The sequence below is a fragment of the Bubalus kerabau genome, chromosome 1, assembly GCF_029407905.1.
Source record: "Bubalus kerabau isolate K-KA32 ecotype Philippines breed swamp buffalo chromosome 1, PCC_UOA_SB_1v2, whole genome shotgun sequence".
Taxonomy (NCBI): domain Eukaryota; kingdom Metazoa; phylum Chordata; class Mammalia; order Artiodactyla; family Bovidae; genus Bubalus; species Bubalus kerabau.
The window spans coordinates 158,852,102-158,872,048 of NC_073624.1; the positions used below are offsets into that span (position 1 = coordinate 158,852,102).

Here is a 19,947-nt window from a genome sequence, read left to right on the forward strand (position 1 = left end):
GATAGTGAAAGAATACTTAAGAAATAAAGACTAAAACTTTTTTCAAATTTAATAAAAACCTAAGCCAAGAAACTCAAATAAACCTAAGGCATACAAAACATGAAGGAAAGTACACCAAGGCACATCAAAATCAAATTGTTCAAAACCAGTAATAAAGATAAAATATTAAAATTAGAGAAAATAGACATATTACATAAGAACAGCTAAGGGTGATATTAGACCTCTTATCAAAAACAAAGCAAATGAGAAAAGAGCAAGAAATCATCCTTAAAATACTGAAAGAGAAAAAACTATCAACTAACAATTTTAAAAGCAGTGGGAAACTGTTTCAAAGACAAATGTTAAAATCCAGAAAACATTTATATACAAAATTCAAAGGCTTACATCTCATATCATTTACATGATAGATGATTATAGATTTCATTTAATGTTAGAAAGAAATGTACCATTTTGGCCTATCTCACTTGGATGCCTAAGAACAAAAATAAACAATTTTAAAATAAAGGTAAAATAAAGATCTCTAAAAATAAAGATCTCCAAAAATCCTCTTCTCCATAAAAACAGTAACAATACTGGTATAAACTGTCAAAACCAACTTTTCAGAACTCTTAAAATTAACCAAAGACTGGCAAAAATTCAGGGAATGTTCATTCAAGAAAAATAGCTGAATCTCAAGAATAGCATGAACCTTGTGGCTACTTACCTTTCTCTATTCCCATTCCCCTACTCCCAAGTCTATGGTAGTCTTGAAAACCAACAGAGCTTTCATGTTGAAACCATGGTGAAAATCAATGACCTATTAGCCAAAAAAAAGGCAGAATCAGGATGGAACTTATCTAAAGGCCAGTTCCCAGAAAATAGTCATTATTTGACTTGTTTGGAAGTTCCATGGAAAATCCCACTTGAAAAACTATATTTGACATGACTCAAAGTTCACCTATTGCAAACAAAAAATCAGCACCAACTTTTTTTAACATCATGGCTGACTGATACAGTGATAATGACTGGGACAAAGAACAAGATGATCAAAAACTTGAGTCAAAAAGCTTAAGAAAGAGATTCCATAGGGACTATTAAGAGTTCTGGGATATTGCTAGAAATTGAGAAGGCTACATGTTTGCTGGGTTGCATGCCTAAGGCTATATATACAGTTAAGAAAGACCCAAGAAGACCCTAAGCTCTCATCTCTGGCTGAACTGGAGGAGGCTCAACACAATCGGAAAGTGAAGGTTAAAGCAGAGCTGTAAACTACATACCTAAGCATTGAATGCACACCACAACAAAGTCTGGAAGATTTATCGGTTTCAAACATCTAAAGAAACCTCTGTCAAATCAAAGGCTGACTAAGCAACCCAACCAGACTTCAATGACCCCATATGACAAAACATACAGATATTATAAAATAAATTCAGAAAAGTTACCAAACAAAAAAATAACAAGAAGAAGAACAAACAGCAATAATAAATTCTGGGGAAAGGGTAGAATCTGTTTTCCAGAATTGTCAATACATATGTTTTGAAATACCCAATTTTCAAAAAATTGCAAGGTATTCAAAGAAACAAGAAAGTATGGCCCATATTCAGAAAAAGAAAGGATTATTAGAAATTGTCTCTAAAGAAAAGTCAAGCATAGGATTTATTAGACAAAACCTTAAATCAACTATTTTAAATATGTTCAAAGAGCTAAAATAAACCATAAAAACTAAAAAAAATATAGAAATTCTGGAGTTGAAAAATAGTGACTAGAATGAAAAATTCATATGAGGAATGCAATAGCAGAATTGAGCTGGCAGAAGAATAAATCAATATTGTGGAGATAGGTCAATTGACATTATTCACTCTGAGACAAAGAAAGAAAAAAAGTATAAAATAACAAAGCCTGAAAGACAAATAGAACACCATCAATTATACCAACATGTGCATAAAGGAATTACAGAAAGAAAAAGAAGCTAAAATAATATTTGAAGAAATAATGGTCCCAAACTTCCCAAATTTTATAGAAAAATATTAAACCACAAATCCAAGAAACCCCAGTGTACTCCAGGTAGGATAAACTCAAAGAGATGCATATTGAGGGAAATCATAACCAATCTATCCAAAGATAAGGACTGAATCTTGGGAGCAGCAACAGAGAAGCAACTTATCACATACAAGGGATGCTCAATGAAATTAACAGCTAATTCCTCATCAGAAACCTTGGAGGCTAGAAGGCAGTGGGATTACGTATTCAAAGTGCTAAAAGAAAACACTGATAATAACTCTATATCCAACAAAACCATCCTTCAGAAATCAATGAGAAATTAAAACAAAGCTAACAGAATTCATTGCTAGCAGACTTGCTCTGCAAGAAATACTAAAGAGAATTCTTCAGGCAGAAATGAAACTGGACAGTAATTTGAATTCCCATGAAGAAATAATGAACATTTATACCCATAATTATGTATTTTTTGTTTGTAACTTTTTCTCCTATATTATTTAAAAGCAACAATGAAAAATCTGTGTTAATGGGCATACAAATTTGAAAGTGTTATTTCTATGACAATGATAGTACAAAAGAGGAGGGAGAAAATAGAGCTATGTAGAAGCAGTTTCTGTAAATAAATAAAATTAAGCAGGCATTATTCTAAACCAGAGTATTATTCATTTACATATTTCTTTTAAAGGACAGTGTCTTCAATAAATGGTGTTGGAAAAACTGGATAGCCACATGCAAAAGAATGAAACCACTATCTTACACCACTTACAAAAATTAACTCAAAATTATTAAAGACCGTAAATCATAAAACTCCTAGAAGAGAACATAGGTGGTAAGCTCTTTGACATCATTCTAGGTGATTATTTTTTAAATTTGACATCCAACCAAAGGCAACAAAACCAGAAATAAACAAGTGAGACTATGTCAAACTAAAAAGCTTCTGCATGGCAAAAGAAACCATCAACAAAATGAAAAGGCAACCTACCAAATGGGAAAGAATATTTGAAAAATCACATATCTGCTAAGAATTCATACAATTCAATATCAAAAAAAATTTAAAAATAGGCAGGGGATCCAAATAGACATTTTTTCAAAGACGCACAGATGGCTAACATGAAAAGGTGCTCAACATTACTAATCATCATGGAATGCAAATAAAAACCACAAAGAGATAGCACTTCATACCCACTAGAATGACTTCTATCAAAAAACACAAGAAATAGCAAGTATTGGGGAGGATGTAAAGAAAATGAGTCCCCAGTACACTCTTTTGGGAATTGTAAATTGGTGTAGCCACTATGAAAAATAATATAGGATTCCTCAAAAAAATAAAGTAAAACTATATAATCCAGCAATTCCACTTCTGGGTATTTATCAAAGAAAATTAATACACTAACTCAAAAATATATATGCACCCCATAAAGGATTATAAGGATTGTATGTTAACTCTATGCCAAATTAGATAACTTAGGTGAAATGAACAGACTCCTAGAAAGACATAAACTATAAAAACTGACTCAAAAAGAAACAGAAATACTGGAAGTAAAGAGAATGAATTAGTAATCAATAGCTTCCAACAAAGAAAAGTATAGATCTAGAAGGCTTTATATGTGAATTCTATCAATTAAAAAAATTCTACCAATTAAAGAATAATTAATACCAATCTTTCATAAACTCTTCTGAGAACAAAAGAAAAAGGAATGCTTCCTTACTTATTTTCTGAAACCAGTATTAAACTGATACCAAAGCGAAGGACAACACAAGAAAACTATAGACCAGTATCTGTTTTGAATATGGATACAGATATCCTTAACTAATTCCCAGTAAATTGGCCCTAGAAAAACATAAAAAGGATCATATCATGATAAAAACATTTAACACATAATGAATACATGGAATTTTTCAATTGATAAAAAAAAAACTATAAAACACCCCAGTCACATAATACTTACTTGTGAAAGATGGAAAGCTTTTCCCCTAAAATCAGGAACAAAACAAGGATGCCTGCTTTCAACACTTCTATTTAGTGTTATACTGAAAGTTCTGGTCAGAGCAATTGAGGGAATAGAAAAAGAATAAAAAGGTACACAAATTGGAAAGGAAGAAGTAAAATTATCTCTCTTTGTAAATGACATGATCTTGTGCATAAAAAATTCTAAGCAATCACAAAAAGAAAAAACTACTAGAGCTAATACATAAATTCAACAAAATTTCAGGATATAAGACCAATAAACAAAACCAATTGCATTTCAGCACATAAGTAATGAACAATGTAAAAGAGAGATCAATAAAATAATTTCATTTATAATAGCATTAACAATACTTAGGAATAAATATAACCAAGAAGGCCTGTGTGCTGAAAAATACAAAACATTTTTGACAGAAATGAGGAAAACTTAAATAGAAAAACATCTTGTGTTTGTGAATTGGAAAACTTAACACTGTTAAGATGGCCATATATCCCAAACCTTTCTAAGGAGTCAATGAAATCCCCATCAAAATCCCAGTGTCCTCCCTTACAAAAATGAAAAAGACAATCCTCAAATTCATATGCAATGTCAAGGGGGCCTAATAGCCAAAACATTGAAAAAGAACAAAGTTGGAGGGCTCACACTTTTCGATTTCAAAACTCATAAAAATTACAAAGCTACAATAGTCAAAAGAGGGTATTACTGGGACAAAAACAGTAATATAGATTGATTGAATAGCATGGAGAGTCCATAATGTATGTATGTATGGAGAGTCCACAATGTATATAAACCCATACATATACATTATCTTAATTGATTTCAACAGAGTGCCAAGACCTTTCAATGGAGAAAGAACAGTCTCTTCAATGAATGGTGCTGGGATAACGGAATAGACAAATGCAAAAGAAGGAAGTCGGACCTTTACTTCATATTATGTATAAAATTAACTTGAAATGGATTAAAGATCCAAATAAAAGTTAAAATTATGAAACTTTTCAAAGAAACCATGGGTGTAAACCTTTATGACCTTGGATTTGGCAATAATTTCTTAGATATGACATCAAAAGCACAAGTAACAGAAGAAAAAATAGATGAACTGGACTTTTTGAAAATGAAATCTTTGGAGGATTAAAAGACACTATCAGGAGAGTGAGAGAATGGGAGAAAGTATTTGCAAATTATACAACCAATAAGGGTCTAGAATCCAGAAAATATATTTTTCTAAAAAAAAAAAACTTAAAACTACAAAAAAAATAATAAAAAAATAAAAACAGCCAAAGGACTTGAATGAACATCTCTCCAAAAACATAAATATGACCAACAAGCACGTCTAAAGATGCTTAGCTATTAAGTAATTAGGGAAATACAAACCAAACAACAATGACATATGACTTTACACCCATTAGGATAGCCACACACACAAAAAGAAAATGGTAAATATCAAGTGTAAGTGGGGATGATACATTGTTGGTAGGAATGTAAAATGGTGTAGCTGCAGTGGAAAGTAGCTTGGAGGTTCCTCAAAAACTTCAACATAGAATTACTGTATGACTCACTCCGAGGTATAGACTCAAAAGAACTGAAAACCCATGTCCAAATAAAAGTTTGAATATACAAGTTGATAGCAACATTATGCACAAGAGCCCAAAGGCAGAAATCATCCTAGTGTCCATGGATTGACAAATGGGTAAGTGTGGTATATATCAAAGCAGTAAGTTATCATTCGGTGACAAAAAATGTTCTGATATATGGTACAACTTAGATGAACTTTGAAGACATTATGGAGGCGACAGAAGCCAGGCCATGTATTGCATTTATTTGAAGTTTCCAGAACCGGTAAATTCATAGAAACCTACTCAGTGGTTGGGAGGGGTTGGGAGGGGGAGGAATGGGGAGGGATTACTTAATGGGTGTGTCGTCTCCAGCTTTGATAAGACATCCTGGAACCAGACAGCGAGGATGGCGGCATGATATCAAGTACAGCGATGGTTGACTTTATTTACGGCCACTGAACTATACACTTTAAAATGGTAAAATGGTAAATTTCATGTTATGTGCATCTTACCACAATAAAAAGTAAAACATATACTTAAAAAGTCTAATTCTTTATGAACATTGAGCTATACAAACAATTGTTTCAGATCTTTTTAAAAAAAAAAATTACTTTCAATTTTCTTGTCCCTATCCAGAATCCAAATAGTGAATTGACAGAAAATACTGACTTTGATAGAGAAGGAAATGGCAACCCACTACAGTATTCTTGCCTGGAAAATTCCATGGACAGAGGAACCTGGCGGGCTACAGTCCATGGGGTTGCAAAGAGTCAGCCACGACTGAGCACATCAGCAGCACTGACTTTGAGGCCCAACAAAGGCCCAGTCCAAGTCAGCTCTGTCACTTATCAACTGTTTAAAATGAGGCAAAGCCCCTCTCTTCGTGCCTCAGTTTCTTCATCTGCAGACTAGTGAATAAGATCAATTATGCAGGGTCCTGAGTAGTGGCAATACCATACATAAGGAATAAAGGAGCTTACTCACTTACCCAGGTGATGATAATGAAAAATAACTAATGGGTTGAAAGACACTGCTAAATCAAAGAAGTACCATGAGCCCATAATGATAATCAATTAAAAGAAATGCAGGAAAAAGTGCCACTATTCATAGCTACTTGAATTCCTTACTTTTAAGGTTAGTAATTAAGGGAAAAGAAACATTGATCTCTTTTTCGGAAAAATTACTTTTGGGGGTAACCGAATGATTCTCAGTAATTATGAAAAACTTTTCAGAAGAATGCTGGACATAAATGTAAAAGGAAAATAGAATTAACAATGAATTTCACAAACTCCAATGCAAAGTTTGATTTGGATAAAAATTAGCAACTCATATTAAAATGATTAGGATTGGATGGTCATATTGTAACCATACAAATTACTTCAGAGTTGCAAGAGGGGCCACAGAAGACTGGAGGCACAGACTATCATCACCCTAACCCAAAAGTTATTCTTAACTATACTGATGGTGGATCAGATGCTGTGTTTTCTGACATTATACAGAAAAATTAGATTCAGTTCAGTCGCTCAGTCGTGTCCGACTCTTTGCGACCCCATGAATCGCAGCACACCAGGCCTCCCTGTCCATCACCAACTCCCGGAGTTCACTCAGACTCCATCGAGTCAGTGATGCCATCCAGCCATCTCTTCCTCTGTCATCCCCTTCTCCTCCTGCCCCCAATCCCTCCCAGCATCAGGGTCTTTTCCAATGAGTCAACTCTTTGCATGAGGTGGCCAAAGTATTGGAGTTTCAGCTTCAGCATCAGTCCTTCCAATGAACACCCAGGCCTGATCTCCTTTAGGATGGGCTGGTTGGATCTCCTTGCAGTCCAAGGGATTCTCAAGAGATTAGTAGTTGCCTAGAGTCGAGGGGGAAGGATCTGGGTGTCATGACCACCAAACCAGACAGTTTCTTCTTGGGGTGATGAAAATGTTCTAAAACTGATTGTGGTGATGGTTGTACAGACCAGTGAATGCACTAAGAACCAACGAATTGTAAATTGTAAAACGGTGATTGTGAATTTTATCTCAATAAAGCTGTTATGTCCCAAAAATATATACAGCTGGATAAGTCATCTTCAATCCCAACAAAATTAAAAAATATAGCATCTACAAAGCAGAAAACTGAATTGGAGAAAAATTAGGTATCCAGAAGTATCAAACACAAATGAACAATAGAGAGCTTAAAGAAAAAACACATTGGGGGAAAAAGTACTGAAAAGTATCTTCTTTCTCTATTTTAGCTGAAAATAAACACTTACATAGTACCAAAATTGTGTGGCACAGTGACCACAAAAGTTCCAAGAATTTAAAAATGTTTAAAAATCACTGCTCAAGCATCATAATATTAAACCAAAATTTTAATAAAAGTGTAGTTTTAAAAACTGCTATGTCTCAGAAGTTAACCTGTAACTTCAGCCTTAAATTGAGCTGAACAGTGAACTTCATACTTGGCTATTCAAGATTCAGCCAAAACGTCTATTTAACTGCATGATGCCACTTACATGTGGAATCTAAAAAACTACAACAAACTAGTGAGTAAAGCAAAAAGAAGCAGAAACCTAGAGTTTATGTTTAGATCCTTTATGACTCTCCTTTCTTTCATTTCTTCCTTCTCTTTGCCTTCCACTAAGAACCAGATCAGGAGGAAAACCTAGAATACTTCAACCAAAACAGGATCTTATCTAGCTACTTAAAAGTACACCAGAACAGGAGGCGTCCCCACCCCACCCTTTCTTGTCACTGTTTAGCCTTTGCTACCCCATGAACTGTGAGGCCCACCAGGCTTCTCTGTCGATGCAGGAGATGCGGGCTTCATTCCTGGGTTGGGAAGATCCCTGAAGAACTGACAACCCACTCCAGTATTCTTGCCTGGGAAATCTAATGGACAGAGGACCCCATCCTTTGGGTAGGTCTAAAGTAAGTCTTGCTGCCATTAGCAAGAAACTCTGAGACTCAGATTCAAACTCAGCATAAGTGTCTGCCCGAGGATGACAGCCTTGCCCTAGTCCCAGTGGGCATCTGCTGTATCTGTGAGTCATCTCCTGATGGAGATGGAAGACTCTTCCCTTGCACCCTGATCACCAGCTGAATCCTCCTGAGGGCTCTCTCCCCAGACAAAGGTTGAACACCTTTCATCTCCTTTCTTATCCCATTCTACCTTCTTCCTCTTATGCCAAGCTCTAGCTGGGGACTCTTCACACAAGACCACCCCCTAGCCCAGAGCTACAAAGCTTCACCTTGTAACTAACACTCTTGAGTGTTGACTAACACTCAGAAACTCTTGCTGCCAAATCCCAGGGCCAGACTGCACTCTTTGGGGAGTGGCATGGGCTGACCGAGTCCAAGGTGCCCTCTGAGCCTGTCTTTCCACACCTAGCCCTCCTTGATGGTGCCACACTGGTTGAGGCCGAGGCTTGAAGGACACTCTCCTGCTGCCTTCAACACTTCTGCCTGGGTGCAGTGAACACAGGTCATTCATATGTGGGGGCAGAGTGCCTGGCAGCCTGATTGACAGAGAAGTTATCAATGGCTCCCGGGCACCTGGAACTTTTTTCTCAAAAAAAAAAAAAAAAGTACAGAACTGGACTTCCCTGGTGGTACAGTGGTTGAGAATTCACCTGCAGATGCAAAGGACACAGGTTTGATCTCTGGTCCAGGAAGATTCCACATGCTACAGGGCAGCTAAGCCCCTGCACCACAACTACCAAAGCCCGTTCACGTAGAACCTGCGCTCCTCCAGGAGCGCAGGAGAAACCACAGCAACGAGAAGCTCGAGCACCAGGATGGAAAGTGGCCCCGCTTACTACAACAGAAAGCCACCCGTGGGCAGCAGTGAACACCCAGCGCAGCCCCAAATTCTTTAAGTTTTTAAAAAAAGTACAGAACTGATATAACGTTTCTCTTCAATGAAATCTGTATTCTTTCCCATAATTTTTTTCCCTTTTTCTTTTCCCATTTAAGCCATTAGGTTGTTCTCTTCTCATTGTGTCAGAAAAGGTATATTATAATTAAAACTAGAATTTTTTTTTTTTTTAGAAGAAGCCTCTTCTTGGCATAAACATAGATCTGGAAAAATTTCTTATAAAAGCAAATTTCTCCCTAAAGTTCAAAGCCAGCCCTGAAACTTAAGAGGCCAAGAGTGCAGTCAGGGTCCACAGACTGCCCAGCACCCACTGAAGGAAGAGAGATCTTTCCTTCAACAGCAGCACATCGTCCCTCTGCCCAAAGATTGTTCCAAAAGAAACAAAGCTTCCCTATCCAGGGACTCGGCATCCCTCCCCACCCCAGCCACATCAATAAGCATGGCTTAAGTGGAACTGCAAAGCATCAGTTCCCAGCAAACTGGGGAAGTCTTTGCAGTGCACTCCCAGGAGGACATCATCATATCTAAAGCATGTTGAATGTTCCTGAGCCCTACAGAGTGGCAGCCTCTTTCACTTCTCACAGACCAGTAACTTTCACCTCAGGCAATCTTGTTACACTCTTTTCAGCTGGTCTCCCACTTGCTCCTTTTGGCTGCTTTGGGAAAAGTTCTCTCCTGTTCTCTCAATGACGTCATACACGTAGCCAGTTACATTAAGAAAGCAATATTTTAAGGCCACACTTGAAACTCATTTATAAAGCTGTGGTTAGAGGGAGGAAAAGCAGAGTACAAGTTTGGAGGGGAAAAAATACAACCGGAGACCTCCTATTTTGAAACTTGAAACAAGAAGAAAAATGTATTGTTCTTTGGTTGAGTCTACAAATCTTGATCAATGTTTAATGCAACCTAAAAACAAAATAAAAAGTAAATATGCTTTAATACAATTATAAATTTTAATTAATACAATTATTAATTATATGCTTTTGTATTAAAATTAATTAAAATTAATTGTAGCATATTATATTAAAATATGCTTTAATACAATTAGAAATTTTATTATTTTATTTTTACTTTAAATGTTTTTTTTTTGTTGTTTTTTTGTTTTTTACTTTACAATATTGTATTGGTTTTGCTGTACATCAACATGAATCCGCCACGGGTGTACACGTGTTTCCCATTCTGAACCCCCCCTCCCACCTCCCTCCCTGTACCATCCCTCTGGGTCATCCCAGTGCACCAGCCCCAAGCATCCTGTATCCTGCATCAATTAGAAATTGTAATTAATACAATTAGAAATACAATTTTCCTTGGAAGAAAAGCTATGACCAACCTGCTGCTGCTGCTGCTGCTGCTAAGTTGCTTCAGTCATGTCCGACTCTGTGCGACCCCATAGACGGCAGCCCACCAGCCTCCCCCGTCCCTGGGATTCTCCAGGCAAGAACACTGGAGTGGGTTGCCATTTCCTTCTCCAATGCATGAAAGTGAAAAGTGAAAGTGAAGCCACTCAGTCGTGTCCGACTCTTAGCGACCCCATGGACTGCAGCCTACCAGGCTCCTCTGTCCATGGGAGTTTCCAGGCAAGAGTAGTGGAGTGGGGGGCCATTGCCTTCTCCATGACCAACCTAGAGAGCATATTAAAAAACAGAGACATTACTTTGCCAACAAAGGTCCATCTAGTCAAAGCTATGGTTTTTCCAGTAGTCATGTATGGATGTGAGAGTGGGACTATAAAGAAAGCTGAGTGCTGAAGAATTGATGCTTTTGAACTGTGGTGTTGGAGAAGACTCTTCAGAGTCCCTTGGACTGCAAGGAGATCCAACCAGTCAATCCTAAAGAAAATCAGTCCTGAATATTCATTGGAAGGACTGACGCTGAAACTGAAACTCCAATACTCTGGCCACCTGATGCGAAGAACTGACTCATTAGAAAAGACCCTGAAGCTGGGAAAGATTGAAGGCAGGAGAAGGGGACAACAGAGGATGAGATGATTGGATGGCATCACTGACTCAATGGACATGAGTTTGAGCAAGCTCTGGGAGTTGGTGATGGACACACAAGCCTGGTGTGCTGCTGTCCATGGGGTCACAAAGAGTCGGACACAACTGAGTAAGTGAACCAACTAAATACAATTAGAACTGTGAAATGTACAAGCTACACAAACTTAGAGCTTAGGTAACATCTATGTGACTATGTAAATGAAGTTTTTTGATAGTTTTGGATTATTTCACATAAAATCCACATTCAACATAATAATAATATAATTGTATTCTCAATGTATTTATTAACCCATCCTTTCTTCTACTTCTCTTGCTATTCTCTTATTGTTGTCTGTATCCTTCTTGCAGATTCCTGTACCCATCCCTTAGATGTTGAAATTTCTCATGGTTTCACCTGAGAGGGTTTCCCAGGTGGTTCAATGGTAAATAATCCACCTGCCAATGCAAGAGATACAGCTTTGATTCCTGGGTTGGGAAGACCCCCTGGAGAAGGAAACAGCAGCCCACTCCAATAGTCTTGCCTGGGAAATCCCCTGGACAGAGGAACCTCGTGGGCTATGGTCCATGAAGTCAGAAAAGAATTGGACAAGACTTAGCAACTAAACACACACACATACACACACACACACTTCACTCTGAGACCCCTCCTTCACATTCTGCATTCTCTCTTGAGCATCTGACTCACTCTCCTAGCTTCACTCAGTATATATGACTCAAGTCCTCTTTCCTGCCTGGACTTCTCTCCTGTCCTCCAGACCCACCTGCATATCTCACAGTGACCTGGAACTCAACATGTCCACAATTGAAGCCACTGTTTTCACAAAACCTACTTTCTCTTCATATGTTCCTCAATTCAACAAACGGTAAAGTTCAAAAAATGGTGACGAGTCTAGTTGTCCAAGGCAGAAATCTGGGCTTCATCCTTGATTTCTTTCTCCCCCTTATCCTCCCAGCTAATAGTGAATCCACTCAGCTGTCCCCATCTGTGCTGTGTGCATCCTGGTCCTATTCACCTTGCACCTGAATGACTATGATAATTTCCTAAGTTGTCCGCTGTTCCCACTCCCACCCACTCAGATCTTCTCTCCACCTTCTAAAAACACATATCTAATCCTCACGTATACCCTTTTGATGACTTTTATTGCCCCTAAGTCCAAAATCCCTAACATGACACACAGAGCCTAGTATGATCTTGCCTGTACCCACATCTCCAACCTTCAAATCACTTCCTTCTAGCTCCATGCAACTCAAACCAAAATATTGGACTATTCCAGTTCCTTGAAAGCATCTTGCTCTATCTGCTAGACTTATCTCAGGTTAATTCTTTAAATGTCATTTCCTGCATAAGACTCACCCAGGCTAGGTCAGGTTTCCCTGCTCTGTCCTCTCAGTGAACTTTCCCCACCAGCCCATGGATCCCAAAGAGCAGAAACCCAATCTGTTTTGCTCTCTGGTATTTTCTAGCTCCCTGCATAGTACTGAACCAGAGCAGCCATTTAAGAAAAATGTATCCACTGACTGATTAGAACCAAATTCACCCAGCTGCACTTTCTGAACAGCTCTTAAAACACCATTTACTATTTTCAGTCATCAATGCTATCTCTCCGTAGATTACAATAGCCCCCTGGTGGGTCTTCTCAAACCTACCACTCCATTTTCTTCTACACGCTATAGCCAGATGGCCTTCCTAAGACGCAGCTCTGAGTATGTTGACCTCCACTGCCTTTAGGATAAAATATATATGTCTGAGCACAAATTCAGGTCCTTTAGTGGTCTGGCCCCTGATTTCTCCACTGTCCCAGCTCTGATCTCTCCCTGCCTCCCATTCCCTCTCTCTTCACCCTGAGCTGGGTCTTGATACTTTCTGTGCTCCCAGACTCCCACCTCACCACTGACTGACAAAGCTGACTTTCTCCACGAAGCTTTCCCTGATCCAGGGTCTTCAGCCAGGCAGCTGTTCTACTTTGTCAGTGCCCACTGATGCAGGTGACTCAGTGCAGCCTCTTTCAGGGCAGTCCTGGGTTACAGCTGCTGATGGCATCGGATATCAACAGCTCCTCCTCTCGCTCTCAAAGCATGCTGCTTTAGAGGACAAATTACCTGGCCACTCTAACACTGACAATTACTTGCTTGTCCAGTTGTTTGTTTCTTTCCTAGACAAGGTCAGAACGACCTGTTTTGGCCATAAAAGCACTGGGCACAATATGTGTGCACAGGAAACAAGGTATGATTATTAAATAAGCCAACGTACATAAATACTGTAAAAACACACACTTTCATCAGGTTATTCACTTGGCTCCATGGTTTACTACTGAGAACCAAAATATCAGCCCCCAAAATTTAAAGATTATGTATTTTATCACATGATTTTAAATATACGTTTTGAAAAGATTTTGAAATTTTCAAAGCCTCGCTTCCGAACAACCGTATCACGCTCTGCGCAGGAGGGCACACTGCTCACTCCACATTAACACCAGCTACCTCCCCATCGGCGCCCACACTTCTGTGTGGAGCCAGACAAGTGCCTGCCCTCACGCTCGGGCCCAGCAGCAGACTGCACAGAACACCAATTAGAAAACAGTTGGCACCCAGAAAACGGATTTCTTTCTGTGAAGCGAAAGACCGATTTTGCCATCCAACCCTGGCCTGAGAGACACTGGGCTTTCCCAAGTAAAACAAGAAACTCTGCTGTTCACAAAACACTTTCCTAAGGATACTCACGTCAGAGAGCATTGGCTCATCGAGTTCTTCCACTCTGCTCAAGTTTGGGGCCCCATATCGATCACTAATTTCAGCCAGCGTTTTGCCTGAGTCGGCTCCATCCTATAATCATACGATCATAAATGAATCATATAATTCATTTTCACTTTCAAATGACTCTGAGATTAATACATTAATTTGCTTTCAGTTCTGCTAAGGTATTTCTGAATTACAACATCAAAATTCAACACTGTCAGTTAATAGAATGAACCAATACCTATTAATGACAAGAGAATTCTAAAAACAAATGCTAAAATGTGTTTTTAAAAAAATACATCAGGAATTTAAAACGTATCACTGCATGTAATCATATGGTCAATAATCTCAGAATATTCTGGTTTTTAAAAATACAAAAACAAACTGAATATTCCAGTTTTACCCACTTAGAGATTTGGCTTTAAAGTACACCCTATTTGTGACTTGTTATTACTAGATTATGTATTTGAACTATCAGTTTTGATAATCTCCATATTAAAACTTTAGCTACTGGGCTTCCCTGGTGGCTCAGTGTTAAAGAAGTTGCCTATCAATGTAAGAGACATGGGCTCGGGAGGACCCAACACGCTGCAGGAGCAGTTAAGCCTGTGTGCACAACTATGGAGCCTGGGCTCTACAGTCTGGGAGCTGCAGCTACTGAGCCCATGTGCCCTACAGCTTGTGCTCCACAACAAGAGAAGCCGCCACAGTGAGAAGCCCGGGGACCTCAACTAGAGAATAGCACCCACTCACTGCACCTAGAGGAAAGCCTTGTGCAGCAAGAATACCCAACACAGCCAAACACAGATACATAAAATTGTTTTTAAAACGTATCTACTAATGCATCAAAATTTAGCGTCACACTCCAGGATACTTATTCGTATCCCATAACAGAGTAACTTTTTGTTCTCACCTCTCCATGTAAAATATCTTCCTTAGCCATATTTTCCATGCTCATTCTCAACTCCTATAATATATAAAAATGGAGAAAAATATTTTGAATATGCTCTTCATTTTTATTCCATGTTTAATTTTTAAGCATTTTATTTTTACATTATGACCCATTTAACAGCAAAAATGCTGACCTTCTTAAAGGAGAACTCTGAATACAAAACTACAGATACAGTCTCATTTAATACTCTATTATAGGTGACTACCATATTTTGTTTATAATTAAATAGAACGTTCCCTGGTGGCTCAGACAGTAAAGTGTCTGCCTACAGTACGGGAGACCTGGATTCAATCCCTGGGTCAAGAAGATCCTCTGGAGAAGGAAACGGCACCCCACTCCAGTACTCTTGCCTGGAAAATCCCATGGATGGAGGACCGTAGTAGGCTACAGTCCATGGGGTCGCAAAGAGTTGGACATGACTGAGCGACTTCACTTCAAGGAGAAGGCAATGGCAACCCACTCCAGTACTCTTGCCTGGAAAATCTTATGGACAGAGGAGCCTGGTAGGCTGCAGTCCATGGGGTTGTGAAGAGTCAGACACGACTGAGCAACTTCACTTTCACTTTTCACTTTCATGCATTGGAGAAGGAAATGGCAACCCACTCCAGTGTGCTTGCCTGGAGAATCCCAGGGACAGAGGAGCCTGGTAGGAGGCCATCTATGGGGTCGCACAGAGTTGGACACGACTGAAGTGACTTAGCAGCAGCAGCAGCAGCAGCAGCAGAATGTTTTAAAAAATGAAATAGGTTGAAACACTAACCCTGAAGCCAAATTACTAACAAAAGTGAAAAGTGACAAAATAAAAATCTTAATAAATGCTTAGCATAAGAGATTTTGAAAGAACTTTTAGTTAAGTAGAATTTTATACATAGTAGAAAAGAAGCAAATATTTCTAAAGCAATTAGTCTGGCCCAAGGCACTACCTAATACATGTGACCTCGCCACAGCACCTGGGCAATGCCCTCTATAAAGCACTCTGAACACATAGGACACTGCTTTCTGAATGTGAAAACCCAGAATCTTCTAACCAAACCAAACCTTGCTGTGGCCTCTATCTTTTCGTTCTAAGGCAGCAAGCTAACTTAACTGCTCTTGAGCTGATTCACTTCAGCTGTCCAAAGGTGAGTCATCTCGTGACTGTTTATATAATGGCCCTGATGATTAGGGACACATGTGGTACATGAGAGTCCCTTGGACTGCAAGGAGGTCCAACTAGTCAATCCTAAAGGAAATCAGGCCTGAATATTCATTGGAAGGACTGATGCTAAAGCTGAACTCCAATATTCTGGCCACCTGATGCGAAGAACTGACTCACTGGGAAAGACCCTGATGCTGGGAAAGATTGAAGGCAGGAGGAGAAGGGGACGACAGAGGATGAGATGATTAGATGGCATCACCAACTTGATGGACATGAGTTTGAGCAAGCTCTGGTAGTTGGTGATGGACACGGAAGCCTGGCATACTGCAGTCCATGGGGTTGCAAAGAGTCGGACAAGACTGAGCAACTGAACTGATGGGCTTCCCAGGTGGCGCTAGTGGTAAAAAACCCAACCTGCCAATGCAGGAGATGTAAGAGACATGTGTTTGATCCCTGGGTTGGGAAGATCACCTGCAGGAAGGCATGGCAACCCACTTCAGTGTTCTTGCTGGGATAATCCCATGGACAGAGAAGCCTCGTGGGCTACAGTCCATAGGGTTGCAAAGAGTCAGACACAACTGAAGCAACTTAGCACCATATGCTTTTCTCCAGATCACTCTCTTCTCCTGCACACATCTTTTCCCACAACTTCGTGGTTTTGATGGAAAAATCCATGTCTTCATAGGACTCTGTTCCCCAACCAAGGGATGGATACTTGACACAAATTCATCCAGTCAGAATCCTTCCCAAGATTCTTTTCTTAACTGAAACCTAAAAGAAGGGAATCCATTCCTTTCAGACGGTAGGAGCCACAGCATTATAAGACGCAGGAACCATTAAGGGCCATGATGATCCCCACCCATGTGCAGCAAACCAGGCCACAGTGAGAGGCAACAGCAGAGGTGTGAGCCCTGGCAGCACTGATTCTCTTGCTCCCAGAGGTCTAGAAGACCCAGCTCAACCAAAGCCCTTCACAGCTTAGTTGTAAAACCCTTGCTTCAACCCAGGGTCCTTCCAATAAATTTCCTTTTGCAAATGATAGTTTAAGTCATGTCTCTGAAGCCACAAGAAGGCCAGGACGAAAAGACTTGGATGAATCTGCCTCTGAGCAAGGCAGTATGTTGCAGGGAAGAAAGGGGTGATAAGCCAGTAGGAATGTGGATTATTAATGTTACTACAGCTCTGGACACTCAGTCTGATAATGCCCAGAAAGTAAGTAACATGAACTGGGACCCTTTGGAGCCAATCCCTCTTATGAAATCACAGACTTTCTATATCATTCAGCTGTAACTAACAGAGCATCTCAATAAAACACACTTTCAATTCTTTTATCATTTTGATCACTATCTTCTTGATGTATTCTGAGTTTTCTTCTTTTATTTGCGATCACTGAATCTTAACTGAAGTGGAAGGGTGTGTGCATTTACATGTGTGTGTGCATGCATGGATGTCCATGTGCCCTACCCTCATTCAGACAAAGATAACATCAGCATTTCTGTTTTTAAAACTCTGTATGGGTATTTGATTTTATCCTTTTAAAATCTCATCTTTTTGACTCACAAAAGTAGTCTTCCAACACTTGGACTACAATAGGACTAAATGATTTCACTTTGTAAAGAACAATTCTTATTCATCTCTTTTAGAATGATAAGCATTGTTCATTGATGGGAAAAAATAGTAAATTAATTAAATCTCATTTTTAAAAAATTTAACTTACCCTTTAACTTACTTTTTAAAATTGCTTTAAACAATGATACCCTCATCTGAGCCATTAATAAATATATTCTACAAAACCTGCTTTTATTTTAAATTTTTAAAATTTTAATCATGGAATAAGTAGAGGAATAACATTTGAGTAACAATTGATAGTTGTAAGCATACAATATGAAATATCCAGTTGAAAAGTATAACTCAGTCATGCAAAAGTTTGGTCTATACAACATACACTTTTTGGATACAAGGAAACATTGACCAAGCAGGAGGCTTCACATAAAACAGACACAGTCAAGGGAGATGGACTTTTTTGGCTTAAGTTACTGAAAAATTTAAAGACATGAAAAATCCAAATAAGAACATATTTTAAAATGTAAGTTATTGTTGACAATACATCCAGTGTGAAGAAAAGAGACAAACTATTGTCTCAGAGATCAGAATACCCCCAATACTACAAAGAACTTTGCCTTCAGTATCAGCTACCATAATTAGGAGGCACTATCTCTTGACTAAAATGTTGACCGTATCAATATTAGAGGATGCCACTGCTCACAAAGCAGTTGCACATACATAATCTTATTTGATCCTCACAACCGCCCAGTGAGATATTGCCAACAACATTATACTGTTATCCCTATTTTTCTAAAAGGTAAACTGAAACTGAAAAGGGACATAGGACTTGCTTAAGTCACACAAATAATGCGCGGCAGGCCTTTAGACTGTGACTCCCCTGCCATAACAACCGCAAGTAACAGTCAGCATTCTAAGAGGTTTTCAATAAAACAAACATTTATAAAACTTTAATTTACCTTCTCAGATTGTTCTTGAGCTCTCTGCAGTTCTTCTATTCTCTGTCTCTCCTTTTCTTGCTCTTCCAACTCCAGCTGGAATTCCAGCTGTTGCTGAATATTCAGATATAAATAAGTCATATTAGAGTTTAACGCAAGGAATTCACTCGATTACTCTGAAGTATCCCAGGATAATTAAGGTTACACCCACCTAAATTTCAGAAACGTAAGAGAATAAATGGTCACAGGCTCCCAGTACTTTAGCTTTTACAAATATTTCATGATGTACAAAATTTAAAAGGAAGCTTCCTTAATTGCTAATTTTAGAAAAGCAGTATTTGTACAGAATTAAATCATTTTCCCTATTCTTCTAGAAGCTACAAATGAGACTGCAGTGATTTTTCTCAGATAAAATTTCTTTAAAAACAGATAGATCTTCAGATAGCCAAAATCTGGTTGTAAAACAATAGAGGAGAACATTTTAAGTATATCACCTGAACCCAGAGATGATCAGCAACATATTTGGCCCCATCTCAACATATATCCTAGCTCCGGGAGAACAGAAGTCCACAGACTAAATTCCTCTGGCCAAGCCTGACCCAACTCCTGTTTTTTTATAGTCCACAAGTGAAGAAAGGTTCTTATACATTTTTATGGTTGAATAATACCAAATGAATAATATTTTATCACATGAAAATTATATGAAGTCCAACTGTCAGTGTCTATAAATAAAACTTTCTTGAAACACTGCCATGCTCACGCTTGCTCACTCATTCCCTGTGACTGCTTCTGCCCCATGACAGCAGAGCCGAGTATGTGCAGCAGAGGCGGCAGGCGGCGCTCTCACTGCCTTGCACCGCTGCTCAGCACAGTACATACAAGCTCACCGATACATCAGAACTCACAGAGCTTGGACTGCCATAGTATCACTGGGCTATTTTTTTAACCAGTGCATTACCCATCAAGAAAAGAAGCGAATTTTGAATGCTGCTCTTTTAAGACAAAGAAGAATGTGGGTTATTTTACTATCAAATTATTCAACAGTAAAGGATGTTTCTCATTCAATGACACTGTACTAAAAGAATACACTAAATATCAATATTATCAGAGTAAGCACTCATCACAATGGTCTCAACTCGCATGAACACAAAGGTTGGAAATATTAGATAATTTAAAACAAAATTATTTCACCAGAACAGAATTTCTTCACAAAAATTAAAAGTGAAAAGGAGGTCTCAATGAAAGTGAGCTCCCAAGTGGCTCCT

At 38.7% G+C, this 19,947-nt stretch overlaps 1 protein-coding gene across 9 annotated transcripts in view; it reads right to left on the minus strand.

Moving 5' to 3' along the window:
- Positions 1 to 703: 703 nt before the first annotated feature.
- Positions 704 to 19,947, minus strand: part of DYDC1 (DPY30 domain containing 1) — a 32,424-nt gene continuing 13,180 nt past the window's right edge. For 8 of the 9 annotated variants that reach the window (XM_055537620.1, XM_055537590.1, XM_055537565.1 and 5 more), the window contains 4 exons: positions 18,704 to 18,796; positions 15,005 to 15,058; positions 14,077 to 14,178; positions 704 to 796 (listed from right to left, as the gene is read on the minus strand). In XM_055537620.1, the coding sequence (XP_055393595.1) occupies positions 710 to 796; positions 14,077 to 14,178; positions 15,005 to 15,058; positions 18,704 to 18,796 (336 nt within the window). In that variant the 3' untranslated portion in view covers positions 704 to 709. Of the gene's footprint in view, positions 797 to 10,066; positions 10,265 to 14,076; positions 14,179 to 15,004; positions 15,059 to 18,703; positions 18,797 to 19,947 lie in introns of those variants that run through there. The other variant, XM_055537637.1, reaches the window with a different exon arrangement.